This window comes from Castanea sativa, chromosome 7 (assembly GCF_040712315.1).
Source record: "Castanea sativa cultivar Marrone di Chiusa Pesio chromosome 7, ASM4071231v1".
NCBI lineage: Eukaryota > Viridiplantae > Streptophyta > Magnoliopsida > Fagales > Fagaceae > Castanea > Castanea sativa.
In genome coordinates this window covers 21322152-21336494 of record NC_134019.1, presented here as the reverse complement: position 1 = coordinate 21336494, position 14343 = coordinate 21322152, and the positions used below count along the sequence as shown (strand labels likewise).

General features: G+C 33.3%; 1 protein-coding gene across 6 annotated transcripts in view; it reads right to left on the bottom strand.

Annotated features, from left to right (window-relative positions):
- Window positions 1-8962, bottom strand: part of LOC142643464 (MADS-box transcription factor ANR1-like) — a 40521-nt gene extending 31559 nt beyond the window's left edge. For all 6 annotated transcript variants that reach the window (XR_012845862.1, XR_012845863.1, XR_012845864.1 and 3 more), the window contains exons 1-2: window positions 8803-8962; window positions 8373-8598 (exon numbers count right to left, since the gene is read on the bottom strand). Coding sequence is in view for 3 of the 6 variants with exons in the window: in XM_075818110.1 (XP_075674225.1) it covers window positions 8373-8554 (182 nt within the window). In the remaining 3 variants the exon portion in view is untranslated. The remainder of the gene's footprint in view (window positions 1-8372; window positions 8599-8802) is intronic.
- Between the last annotated feature and the right edge of the window lie 5381 nt (window positions 8963-14343).

The window sequence follows — 14343 nt, the reverse complement described above, 5'->3', positions numbered from 1 at the left end:
TAAGATGGCCCTTCTTTTATAGTAATGATGGTAGATAGCAGAATTGCTAAGATCAAAGGATCTGTCACAGGTAGGAATTCGATCAGCTAAGAAGGTGCCAAAAGAAACCTTTGCTGTAGAAAACAATGAGGATGGAACAATTAAAACAAAGTCATAGTGATGTGTATTGATTATTATTATTATTATTTGCTTGTTTCTTCGAATACAACTTCTTAATTGCACTATCAAGTGTGGAAAGTGTATCACCATGTTAGACAGTAAGCATCATGATATTGGAGGAATCTCTTGCTAGCCTTGAAACTATCCCATTCTAGCTCAGATAAGTGAATTCATTCCAAACAAATGTTTTTTTTGGATAATTTTATAGTTGGGGGTGGGGGATTTGAACCCTAGACGTTGCTATTGGAAACATCGAGATGTGCTAGTTTAAATACAAGACTCTTGGCAGTAAAATGGTCCCAAACATCAGACATTTGTGAATGTAAACAATAAATTAATCCTTTTGTTTTCACAGATAATGAGTGTTCGTGTATTGATGTTGATGAGCAAGACAAGTTGTCTGATAGTGTTGTACCAAGAAGTTCCATGTTTCATGTGTAGTCTTGAATTATTTAAGCGACCCTTTAATTGATCGAGTGCATGTGTTAAGAAATCAGGTGATAATCTTATGAGTGTCACTATGCCAATAATCACTAGAGTTGTTTAACCCAATTTGAGTTTTAACATCTAATTTGACTGTTTTAGTAACTTTCACAGTGACATATATCCATACAGGATACCTTTAGATGAAACTTCTCGTAGCATAGATTCATCAACTATAATGGTATATGTCGTGAATCGATGAAATTGGATGTCTTACGTTGTTTTGATGCATGCTTAGTTTTTTGATGTAACGGACCGCAAATTCAGATTCAACTTGAAAAATCGAGTGGGAATGAATTTGATTTGATGAGAAATGGGCACCAGAAAAAGGGGGTCAACACTCTAGAGATTGAGGATTTGTTGTCTGGTTGATTCTGTTGAAAAATGGTTGGAGAAGATATATGATGGCAGCGGTTGATTAAGTTTTGTAGTGGTTTAGTGACACTGATGCCAAGGGATTTTGTATGTGGAAGTAGCAGGGTCAACATTATTGATAAGAGAGACAAAGCTAGTGAAGTGAATCTTAAAAACACAAGATGCTGTCAATGACATAATCTTATAGAGACACTATCATGGTTGTCAAAATTCCGATTTGGATTCTACGATCTTACGATTTTACGATCTTACCTGCCCAAAACAATCTAAATCTTTTAAGGATCTTTGCGATTGTTTAGAATTGGTAGGATCGTACGATTTTGATGATTCTAAACAACTTTGATTTCTTGTAATCTTTTTTAACTTGACAGAAGACTTAGTTGGACCTAAATAAAAAATAAAATCTCAATAGGCTAAGTTTTTCTACTTTAATGTAAAGAGAGTGTCAGTTGGACCCAAATAAAAAATATTTCAATAGTGTCACATTTTGAGGTTTTTGGCTTATTTAAATGATATTTACAAATGGATGTAGTAATGTATGGTAATTATATTAATGAATATATAAATTATGTGATTATTTAACATGCCAATGTGTATTTTTTGTTTTTTTCTCAAATAATGTAGGATCTTACGATTCACGATCCGATCCTGCGATCTATGATCTCACCTATCTCCCATGATCCTATGTAGGATCCCGATTCTGACAACCTTAGACACTATCAATAGTGAGGAAAGTGCTTGGAGAGGTGGCTCTCGTACCATGTAAGAATATAGAAAAACTTAATTGGATTCTATTTGTAATAATGGACAACATAAGGTATTTATAGAAAAACAACCCTACACTAACTCTATTCTAAGTGTAGTAGGATTCGGTTACTTGTCTTGCAAGTAAATTCAGACTACATATCCACAAGTTTAGTCTTATAATAGGTTTTGACCTTAGTATGTCTATATAAGCAATAAAAGTTGATTTATTAACTTCCTAATTGCTATATAGACTTTTACACTTTCTTTGTGTCATTGTAAAATGTTTTCTAGAAAATATTTTCAGCATTTTCAAGTATTTTTTTCATTGTAAAATCTTGGGCAAACCTAGAAATGATTTCTGTTAATAGGAAGACTCTTTGCAAAAACTAGTAAAATGTTTTACTAATTTTTTTTTTAGTAAAACATTTTAAAATGGACAAAATTTATGTACAGTATTTTAGGTGCTATTTTTTAAATTCCTTTCTTAAGATTTTACTATGTGACTACTTAATTTAAAAAATATACTTCCATTCATGAGAAAAAAGCTACATGACAAAATTTTAAGAGAAAAACTTAAGAAACAACACTTAAATACTGTACTTAAGTTTTGCTCTTTTACAAAAATAGAAAAGCAACCTTATGTTTCTCCTACACCAGTTCTCTCTTTCTTCACACACCTTAGAAACCATGGCTGAAATCAGGGGCGGAGCCAGAAATTTTTGTTTGGGGGGGCCAAGTTGCGACGCTAATATATTTATTAAGACAACTTTCACACACACATACACACACATATATACACACGTGCGTTTTTTTATTACACACACACACACATACACACACACACACACATATATATATATAAACACAATTTTTTATTTAATAAGTTATATATATACACACCCAAAAAAAAAAAAAAAGGCTTAGTATTTTCAATCAAAATTATTTTTGACGGTGATTTTTCATAAAATAAAATTTATTTTTTCCATTTTCATAGTCAAATTCTTAAAAAGTTTCATTTTAAATACAAATTATCAAATTTTATGTTAAAGTAAGTAAAAAAATATTTCAATTGAACTAATGAAATTTTCAAAAATATGAATGATCCAAAACTTGAAGGAATAAGTTAGGCTCTTAACATATTTAAAGTTACCTTACTTTAACCCATTATATCGTAACTAAAGACATATTTCATGTGTAGTTTTAGTGACAAAATTTTTTTAATGAGTCAATGACTTGTTAATTGTCACATAATGGGTTGAAAAAGATAGATTTAAACATGTTTGATACCAAATTTTATCAAATATTTAATAGATATAAGAACATATTTTACAATAAAAAATAGAATTGCGAAAAATAAAGTTATATCTCAGTAACTATTAGACCAATTATTTTTTAAGAACATTATTGGACTAATTCAAATATTTGGGAGGGCCAACTCTTATTTTTGTAGACTAAATTTTAAAAATGTTTAAATAATTGTATATATATTTCAAAAAATTTCAAAATTTTGGAGGGGACATGGCCCCCTACCCTTATACATACCTCTGCCCCTGGCTGAAATGCTCAAGTGCCCCCATTGCCACTCGCCACCACTAGTGGCTCCTCATCGGCAACACCAACTTCTTCTTAGACCAATTCACATAAGCCCTCTCTCTCTCTCTCCTATTGAGTCAAAACCATCCATGGTTGATTTAGCCTAGGCTCCACCTTGAACCACCATTCATAGCTCATGCCACCTCCTATCTCTACTCGATTTGATTCAGTTTCTATCTCTCTCTCTCTCTCTCTCTCTCTCTCTCTCCAAAATAAAGGAAAAAGCATCGCAAAGTATAAATTAATTCTCATTATCTTTTGTTTTTTCTCTTTTAACTTAAATTGTCAAATACACTAAGTAAAAGAACACTTTAGGGCATGTTTATTTTAGTTTAAAATGTTAATTAGTTTCTTTCACCCTTGGCTTATCTACATTTTCTTAAACTCTCTTTTTAAAAAGTACAATTATATTTTAACATAAATTATATTTCATATCAAGCGACTATTGATTTAAAGCATTCGCAGATTTCCCTCTCACGAATCTCCTGTAACAATAAAATGAATTGAGATCCATCTCCAAGGTATATATGAAGTAATTAACTCAAGGTCTAATACCAAATTGATGCAGCCGTAGAAATGGCACTAATCAAATTAAGCAATGGAATAGAAAGTTAGAAAAAAGTTATTTCGTTAAAAGTCAAATTTGATCACTATGTGGTTTACTTACAATGGAGGGGAGGACAAGAAAGAAGAATATGAAAATAGTTAAGGAGTGCAAAAGTACTGTTATGGGAAAATTCGATATAATAATAATTGTATCCTATATATATATATATAAATTACACCCTTTGTAGAGAAGATATTCCATAGAAAAAGATTAATGTCAAAAATCCAAATTATTCCCTTTAATTGTTAAAGGGTGTGTTCATGCCTCGTTTTTTTTTTTTTTTTTTTTTTTTTTTTTTTAAATTTGAATTTTAAATTTATTTTTTATGAGTTTCAAGACCCACACCATAAAAGACCTTAAAGGATCCAAGGGAAGCCGATTGCATTTGACTAAATGATGGCAACAAATGGCCTAGAGCATAAAACTTACCTCTCCAAGGACTAATTGAGAGCCTACTATCCCAAGCAAGTAAAATCAAATCTAGGCAAGTGTATACCATGACAATGAATGAGCACCTACAACTGCTATAAAAATAAAAGGCACAACTCAATCGGAAGGACAACCCCTAAAAGCTTCAAGCTCCAATCTAAGATCATCAAAAATGACCCATAGTAATCAACATCTCATCCTCCATCAAAGCTCAAAACCACTTTGACTAAGCACCCATCAAGCTTATAAAACCATCTGAGTTTGGTAGTCAAATGGCATGCATAATTCAAACTAGGCTTGTCCACCACCCGCCTGAACTCGAAGCTCTTTGACTCGATAACTGCACGATCCAAGTGGTGGTTTGGTCAATCGTGGGTCGCTAGTGCCAAGACCTAATACTATCGGTTTGAGTTGCGGTTTGACTGTTTGAGAAACTGATGAACTCGACCCGACCGATGACTTGTTCTCTCCCTTCACAAATTGCGAGTTTCAGCCAAAAATTTGGTAAGCCAAAACTCAAACTCCATCGATGCTAGGAGATCTCAACCAGATCTCTGCAGATCCAGCAAGATCTTTAGCTAGATTGGAGGAATATAGGCTAGATCTTGATAGATTTGGCCAAATCTGGTGAGATCCAGCAAGATTTCGACTAACTCGACAAGATTTCGATCCCTGTAACAAACCTAACATCGACTGATACTCACCCGAAACCGATAATGCCCAATCTAGCTTATTCAAAACTCCATTCGGGTTGGTTATGGGTCATGATTTTCCTCACCTGAAGTGGTCGGGTTGAGTCCAGGTTAGACACAAACTCAACCTGTGGATAGCTCTAATTCAAACCCAGTCTCTACCATAAAACCCACTCACCTATGAGATTTCTTTCAAGTTTGAGAAGAGCCTTACTCACTATTGAGTTTTGTCTAATGGCTATCTTTTGTTCAATTTCAGGCCTCGCAAACTTTGATTTCTTTTGATAAACCTTTAGTCTTGGGGGTTGGAGCCAAGTTCTTAGTATCCATAATTGTGAAACTATCTCTCTTCTCTCACTAAACTCTTAGTTTGTGCTTTTTCTTTATGTATAAGTAGGTTTTTATGGACTTTGAATTGCCATTTTTTGTGTATGTGTGTGTCTATATGTATATATTAAATGGCAATAGGGTATCCATTGTCATCTATAAAACTATCACCCTTCACATATGTGATGCGACATTGTTTTATTGTACTTAATAGCAGTTTTTTTATATATGAATTAAAATTAATGCAAAGATTAAATAGACATAATTGTCAAAATTAAGGACTATAATACAACAACTACAAAAAAAATTAGAGAAGAAAATGGTAATTTTCTCAAGCTTAAAGAGTATAATTTAAATTTTGGCCAGAAATTAACTATCAACCATGCATACGGAATTTTCATGATTATGCATTCTTTTAAAACATAACACTATTTTTGAACAAATGCAACTAAATTATTTTAGCAACTCCGAGGAGATCTTTACATTTTAGGAATAATGGCTTCATATAGAAAGAATTTGGGATCATTGCATTTCTCGCATCCGATATGTATGTGTGGTGTATTACTTCAAATCTTTTACATTCTGTTATTTTTAACCACAAAAATTACATGCCATTTTTTCCATTTTCCACCCCCATTTTTGCGAAAGTAATAACTTTTCTCTTTAAAAGCTTATGTAGCCATATTACAGAAAGGCTAATAGCATATGAGGGCACCACCTAATTCATATACTTTTATATCTAAATGTTAGATAAATAAATAATGAAATAAAAACAAACGAAAATTTCTTTTTCTAATGTATTAATTATAGATTTTGATTTATGTCAATTGATATGACACACGTATGGTATAATCTATCATTTCATTAACAAGATATAAACAAAAATTTTCAGTCTAAAACCGTACCATATTGTGTGACTACATAAAACCTTTCTTAACCAAACACAGTTTACATATGCATTAATGAAAGATGTAAAATCTTCTTAAGCTACCTAAAAAATTCAAAAGAATAGGTATTAAACAAAAGGAATGACTATATCCCATTGTTTTGGAAAATTATTGTTTAATGATTCATTCATTCATCATCATCGATTCCAATTGAACTAGAGTACCATGGAGCTCCATGTGGTGAATTGCAACAGCTAACAGCGGCGAGGATGATATAGATATATAATTGTATTTCAGAGATTGGAATGAGATGATGGATTGATATGGGAAGTTATGAAAAAAATGGTTGGACAATTGTGGTAGGTGTAGTGACAACAACTATGCGTTAGAGCAAGATTTTAAAGCAGCTCAAGCTATTTCTTTATAAAATAAGATAAAAAGTAATATGTGGAGCTTTTCTAATATCCAAAAACTATTGTGGATGTCCATTGATTTAACTCATTATGATTTTTTGGAACAAGAAAGAAGAAACCTAAGATTAAATCCTGTTTATACTAGGATAACGAAGATTAAGAGAAGTTTGATAATAGTGAGATGATGATTCAGAGGTGGAAGTAGTGATGATGATATTGATGACAAGCTTTGGTAGGCATATGTTGGCAAAGACAATTGATCATCAGATGATAGAGTAGATGAGAGCTGGTACTGAAGGAGGGAAGTGTGTCGGCAATTCTTATTGTGTTGGTGCTTTAAAATTAATAGTGATGGTGATCGTTTTGGACAAATGGCAACAATTGTGAGCTAAAATACCAATATAAATTGATGTGATATTGATGGCAATGAGTAATGGTGTGACCAAAACTTTCATTGAGATGGTAATGGAAAGGATTCAAAGAGAAATTGTAGCATGTAAGTCCTCTTCTATCACTTGGCCAACAATGTAGAAAAGCTAATTATTATGTACATATATATGGATATAGAACAAATTTGTTAGTTCTATGATAATTGCTTGAACCCTTGATGTTCAAACATACTACTTGGAGCCTTCTAGACAAGAGGAATCTCTATTTTCTCTTTGTAAATTGCATATGGATTCTCTTCCATGCACGTTGTGGAAAGATAATCCTTAATTTAAACTGTTTCCCAGTCTTTTTGTTGAAGAATTCTATGGTGAGCACTGAAAATTCTTCCTTTACCAGTTTAATAGCAATGTGTTAATTAATACGATAGAGAGAGAACACTGCATGGAATTAATTGTTATTTGCATTTGAATCAATAAGACACTTCACTATATTGAAAGAAAATTTTCTTCTTTTCGCAAATTTTCTTTTAAGTCTTGTTAGAAAATTAAAACTTCACAGAACCAAATACGTCCACCATCTTCACCACAATCTGCTTTTAGTTCTTCATATTTAACATTTTGTGACTTTAAATCAATGAGTAATCAAGCATAATGTAACACCAAAGCCTAAAGGGTGGACACTCTAAATTAATTAACTCCTTAGAAAAGTTAAGGCTCAACCAGCTAAACTTAGTTGAACATTTACTTTCTAATTAAATTCCAATTTACACTAAGTTACAGTACATCTTAAGTCTAACTCTAAGACGACTCATCAATTAACTTGAACAAATTAAGTATCATAAAAATTCCAGCATTTTCTTTCTTTTTTGAAACAAGACCAAAGATTTTATGGAATAACTAGCACAGAACAAATGCATGATCAATATTCAAGGACCTTCAAGAGGCAAAGTATAATTTTATGTTAGCGTAATCATTTGTCATTATCCTATATATGGTCATCAACTGTAAATAGATGTATTCCAATGTAAATATCTACATGAAAACTATTTTGATTAGAAACATTATTATTTGCTTAAAAGCAAAGAAAAAAAGAAAAGAAAGAGATGGAATACAAGAAACATATACATAATTAAACTTCAATCACATGCAAACTCCACATGAACCATTCATAAAGACAAGTGGAATTTTATTTATTTAGAGCAAGTGAGAAAGAAAAGGGATTCTCAGCCAAAAAAGAAATAGAAATAAAAGGGAAAGAAAGGGATTCCAACCTTGTATTGGCATATTCGTAGAGCTTGCTGGTGCTGGAGAAAATAATGACTCCAACTTCTGCATCACAAAGGATCGAGAGCTCCCTGGCCTTCTTAAGCAACCCATTTCTTCGTTTCGAAAAAGTCACTTGCCTGCTGGTGGAATTGTCAATTCTGCGGATCACTATTTTTCCTCTCCCCATATTCTCAATCAAAGCGTTTCTCACTCACCTAGATCGCTGGATATCTGTATAGGGTTTACAAATAGGTCAAATATGATCAAAATGATACCCCAATCGGCTAGAAATTATGAAACCACCCAACAAAAATCAAGGTCAAACCCAAAATTTCCATAAAAGAAAGGAATAGCAACAACAAAACACAGCGACAAGAATATGAAAGATCAAACCCAAAAAAGAAACTAGAACTAGAAGTAAAAAATAAAGCTTACTTAATTTGATCTTAAATGGAGGAAAGAGAGAGAGAGGGAGAGAGAGAGAGAGATTGAGAAAGAAGCTCAAATTCGCCTGAGATGTGCAATCGATGTGATTTGTGATGCAAATATCATTCTTTATATGGAAAGCTGAAAGTGGTAACTTTAAGCAATCAGAAGTAAAACTTTTTATTTAAGGAAACAATTACTCCTTGTCTTGCAAGTGGTTTCACTGTTCAACCCAATACCGTTAAGGTTTTTTTTTTTTCCTGTTCAGATCGGACACTAATTGTTACACACACCAATGCGAGTACCTTAAACAACAGTACTCGCCATTTATTGGGATTGGAGAGACAGAGACAGATTGCAGTGGACAAATGTTAAGCTAGGAGAGCGAGTGTTAAACTTATTACATTCGAGATATTTTTGGGTGTAGTGGGATTCCTCGTACTTTTAAGGACCCTGGATTCTTGGGCGTATGTAATAACAAATAAAGCATAGTGTGAACGCGCCTCTTATCCTATGAATCAGTAACACGTGTTTACGTAAACCGAGGGCGCTTTTCTTCCATTTTGGGGTGGCATTTGCCATTGGCGTTTAGCTTTATTTTATTTTATTTTTGCTCCAACGTTTAGCTTTATTATTGGATAGAGAAACTTAGAAAGCAATATTTGCCCATATCTTTCTATATTTAACACACACATATACTCTCTAAGGAAGGTTGCATTCGAGGTATTCTCTTTCCCACAGCTTTATTTATTAATTAAGGAAGGTTACAGCTTACATTTGAGCCACTTTTGTTCCTCTCTACAATTAAACAAAAAAAAGAATTCCCAAAAAAGGAAAACAGTAATGACAACTTGCTCTATTAAAAAAAACAAGTCAAAAACAGTTTATGCATTTCTAAGTTTAACCGAATTGAAAAATGATCATGATTAATTTTGGCTTAACTGCAAATTCATGAAAATATTAAAATTTGACTTAGTTTGGCTCGACTTGACTTACTTTTAAGAGAGAAGTTTGAACTCATATTTCAAACTCAAAGGTTGAGTAAAGCTTGAATCAGCTTACTTAGATGGTTATTATAAATACATATTAAATAAGCAATGATGAATTAAGTTTAGAGATATGTTGTTTTAGCACCTGACGTAATGATCCTTGATGCAATTACAAGAACCATTATAATATTTTTTTGGGGGGGGGGGGGGGTGGGGGGTATTGATTTAGTGGCAGTGGGCGAAAAAGTTGCTTTGTTATCTGGGTTATGTGACTTGTTTTGATAATATACATAAATATTTTTATAAATTACTATGTAATTATGAGTTGGACAAAGTAGATTCAAATTGATTTGGAGCTAAATTTTATCCTAAATTTTGACCTGATTAATAACCCTTGCCAAGATAGTTGTTTATAAGTTATCCATTGTAATCTTGTGATGAGACTCATGTAGATGCACCTCAACTATAAAGATCAAAGCATTAACTTATTATGGTTTGAAATTTTGTGACCACACTTAAGTTAAGGCTCCCCTTTCTCCAAAGTAGGTGCATGTCTAGTGTTTTTTTTTTTTTAAAGTGAAAATGTGCTAGAGGGATGGGTGGCAACCCCTATGCACCCAGGGGACATTCCTAGTGTATGGTGTCAAAAAAAGGACCATGTCATCTAAGGCTTGTATTTATGATTTATAGGAAATTAAATTTAGAACTTCATTAGGGGTCTCAAATATGGTTAAAAGGATACAAGCTTTTGAGACTACAAAATATAATTTTGGGGTAATGTTGATAAAAAATAATAATTTTGGGATGTTTTGCCCATGTAATTGGAATTATGACTTTATTGATGTGTTCGTACATGAATATATATATATATATATATACATATATATATATATTTGTATTTTTTTAGGAAACCAAACAAAATAATAACTGGTTTTGTTATAGTTGTGTATTTAAAATTCATACAAGCTTCTTTTCCCAAAAAAAAAAAAAAAAAATCATATAACCTTTTGTGGTTACTAAGATACCATATTTTGCATAGTAATCACTTTAGCTAATTGTTGCTTTTTATCCATATGGAACGAGAAGAAAAGAAAAGTAGGCTAGCAAAATGCGTTTCCAATTTGCATAGAAGAGTCTCAACCATGTTGCCGCAATCAATAAAATAATAATAATAATAATAATAATAATAATAGAGCCATGTTATGGGAAAACAATAAATAAATAAAAATAGAGCCCAAAAGAAAAATGAAACAAAAACGTAAAAAACAACTTTCTGCCATATCTGCTTGCACCACAATTGTCCAAGTATAATTTGGATAGTTGGATACCTTAAGTTGGCAATGATATTGAGTCCTAATAGGATTTGGTCGACATTATGACCAAATTAATAACCACACAATAACAGTAGAAATAAGCCTTTTTTTTATAAAAGAGAAAAGAAATAATAAATATTGGTGATGTGGAAATTTGTGAGACCTTCACTACAAAAAACGGGGTCTATAGCCGCGTTTCAAAAACGCGGCTATAAACCCTGAAAACGCGGCTATAACCTATGGCCGCGTTTACAACCCACGCCTAAGCGGCCCAGCAACAGACCCTGCGGGTCTGTAGCCGCGTTTTTATAACCGCGGCTAAAGCCCAAGCCTGAAGCCGCATTTTTGAACCACGGCTATAGGCTTCGGGTCTATAGCCGTGTTTCAGAAAAACGCGGCTATAGACCAGCTTGAGCCGCGCTTATTAATGCGATTATAGGCTGCAAAAACGCGGCTATATCCCTCTGTCAGCTGAGAAGCTAGGAACTATAGCCACGTTTATAAAAAACGCGGCTATAGCTTCTCTTTTTTTTCCCTCTTCCCTGTTTTTTTTTTTTTTTTCTTTTCCCTGTTATCACAACTTCATTGATTTATCCCTGCTATCACAAGTTTCCAACACAACTTGAAATTCTTTCCAAATCATTGTCATGACACAACTTATCAAAATAAACAAATTCCCTACTATCACAAGTTTCCAACTCAACTTATCAAAATAAACAAGTTCCTCGCTGTATATCACAACACAACACAAGTTTCCTGCTATCACAAGTTTCAAACAAAACTTATCACAAGTTTCCAACACAACTTATCACAAGTTTCCAAATCATGGACACAACTTATCAAAATAAACAAGTTCCCTCCGTACACAAGTTTCCAACACAACCTATCATAAGTTTCCAACACAACACAAGTTCCCTGCTGTATATCACAACACAACACAAGTTTCTTGCTATCACAAGTTTCCAACACAATACAACTTATGAAAAGAAACAAGTTCCCTGCTATCACAATACAACACAAGTTCCCTGCTATCACAACTTCCCAACACAAGTTCCATAAACAAGTGGACAACACAAAAATTACCAAAATAAACCAGTTCCCAACATCACAAAAAGCCACAGTCACAGCCAACAACATCACAAATAGCCAAACCGGCTATTAACAAAAATATATATAGAAATGTTTGTAGCTGTGTCTATTCACAAAAAAGTTTACAACATGCTTAGAATGACAACATGTTGTGAGGCCTCAAGAGTATCCTCAGTGGCATCTGGCTCCATTTTGACATACGCTTTCTTATTCACTTCATGGCAAAACTGCACAAATTATTCTTTGTCAAGTTAAACTTGCCAAATTTTTGCTTGCAATACTTAATACCCTAAACATTAGTTCAAATTCATACATTTGTATCAAAAGGCATGATCACTCAGCAATTTGGCAGAACAATGTTATGACGGAGAGAGACATAATTTGACATTATTGAGTTAAAGTAAAGTGATTTCGCTTTTGAAATGGCAAAATGGAAGGGAAAACAATTATTTAGAAATAGAGAGAACTCATTTCGATTAAAAATACAATACAACGAAAATATAGTACTACGAATCAATCTTTGCCCCATATCAGTTATATTGTCCTCATCAACTTAGTAACATGAGAGGAAGGCTAGCTGTAGTTCAACTATTTGTTAACAAGAGTAGTGTAGTAAGTTGTGTAGTCAATTTACCCTTCATTAAAACATAGAGAGAATAACAAAATCTAGTCAAAACTTTCAATCCAATCAAGTTCAGCAATACATGGATGAGATTGATAATGAGAGCTATTGTTTTTTCCCTTTACATTACATATTTTGCATGTGTCTAGTCATGGAGATGTGCATATGCCAAGCAAGTGTTTTCTTCATGTTTCAGGTGCCAAATAAGAATGCAATACTCTAAAGTAGTCACTATATCAAAACCCAAAACCTTCGAAATGCATCTTGAATCAACTTATAATATTTTATAACATATTCACGAGCATAAAGTTTTCTTTCCTACTATACTGAGTGCTGAGGTTCCTACTTTATCCATCATAGCATAGCATGTACATATGTATATATATACTGTTTTTAGAGAAATATATACTAAGAAATTTTGTTTTACCTTCGGATACACAATTGCATTCCCATCATTCCCATCATGCATTGCCACTCTACATATATATTAAAGGCATTGTATTAATATCACATAACAATGCATTGTAAAAAGTTGAGTTTCGTTAAATAACATTTGTTTGCTACTTGAGAAGGATATAATTCACGGATAACTGGGCTAAGTGAGTTAAATTTGTCGAACATCTCTCTCATCGAATTCCTCACTTCGTCTAGTTGTTCTTTGTGCCTTGCCTCAGATTGAGCTAGTTCTTCCCTATGCCTCGCCTCAGATTGAGCCAGGTCCTCCCTACGCCTCACCTTAGATTCCACTACCAATCTCTCCTTCTAGTCGCATGCCCTGTTCATTTAACAGTGCTGCCATCCTATCCTGTTTTCCCACAAGAACCAAACCACAACATATTACACACCATAAATAATACAAACACAACAAACATAGAGGATTTCATTCGATCAAGTTGTGCTTACCATATTCTCTTGTACACGGCTACTAACAGCAACCCCATCTTTGGTGCGGTATACTTGTTGATATACATCTGCGCGCTCAACGGGCGCCCCTTTAGCTTTCGCCTACATGATGAACAAAATTCATACACTAAACACTAAGGCATTCATGTTGTTAATAGGTTTGTCTAGTATAATGTTAACAGCTTGCTTCACATACCGTGTACACACGGCCAACAATTCTAATTTTCATTATAAAACCAACTTCTCCATATCTCCAACCAGAGGGTTTATTTTTGTTTAAGAGACAAATGAAATCTTAGGATTTAAGACTATCCATGAGATTAATAAGATAAGTTAACTAACTTATCCTTATTCCTAAAGCATATGAGATGAGGTTAAAACCATAAATAGGCGTTCACGAATTCTAAGTTCTTTTCTTACCATTTCATCAGAAATTTGTGCAAAACTTTTGGCCCCAGACTTGGCTTTTTCCTCCTGTTTACCTCGACTAGCCGCGTTTTTTCCACTCAATGTCTGCAACCACATTACCATCAATACTAAAAAAACTAAACAAAACATCTCTTCACTAAATTACCACAAATATGAGATTGACGAACAAAGTCAGTACCTCTGTTTTGTCATCGAACCAATACTC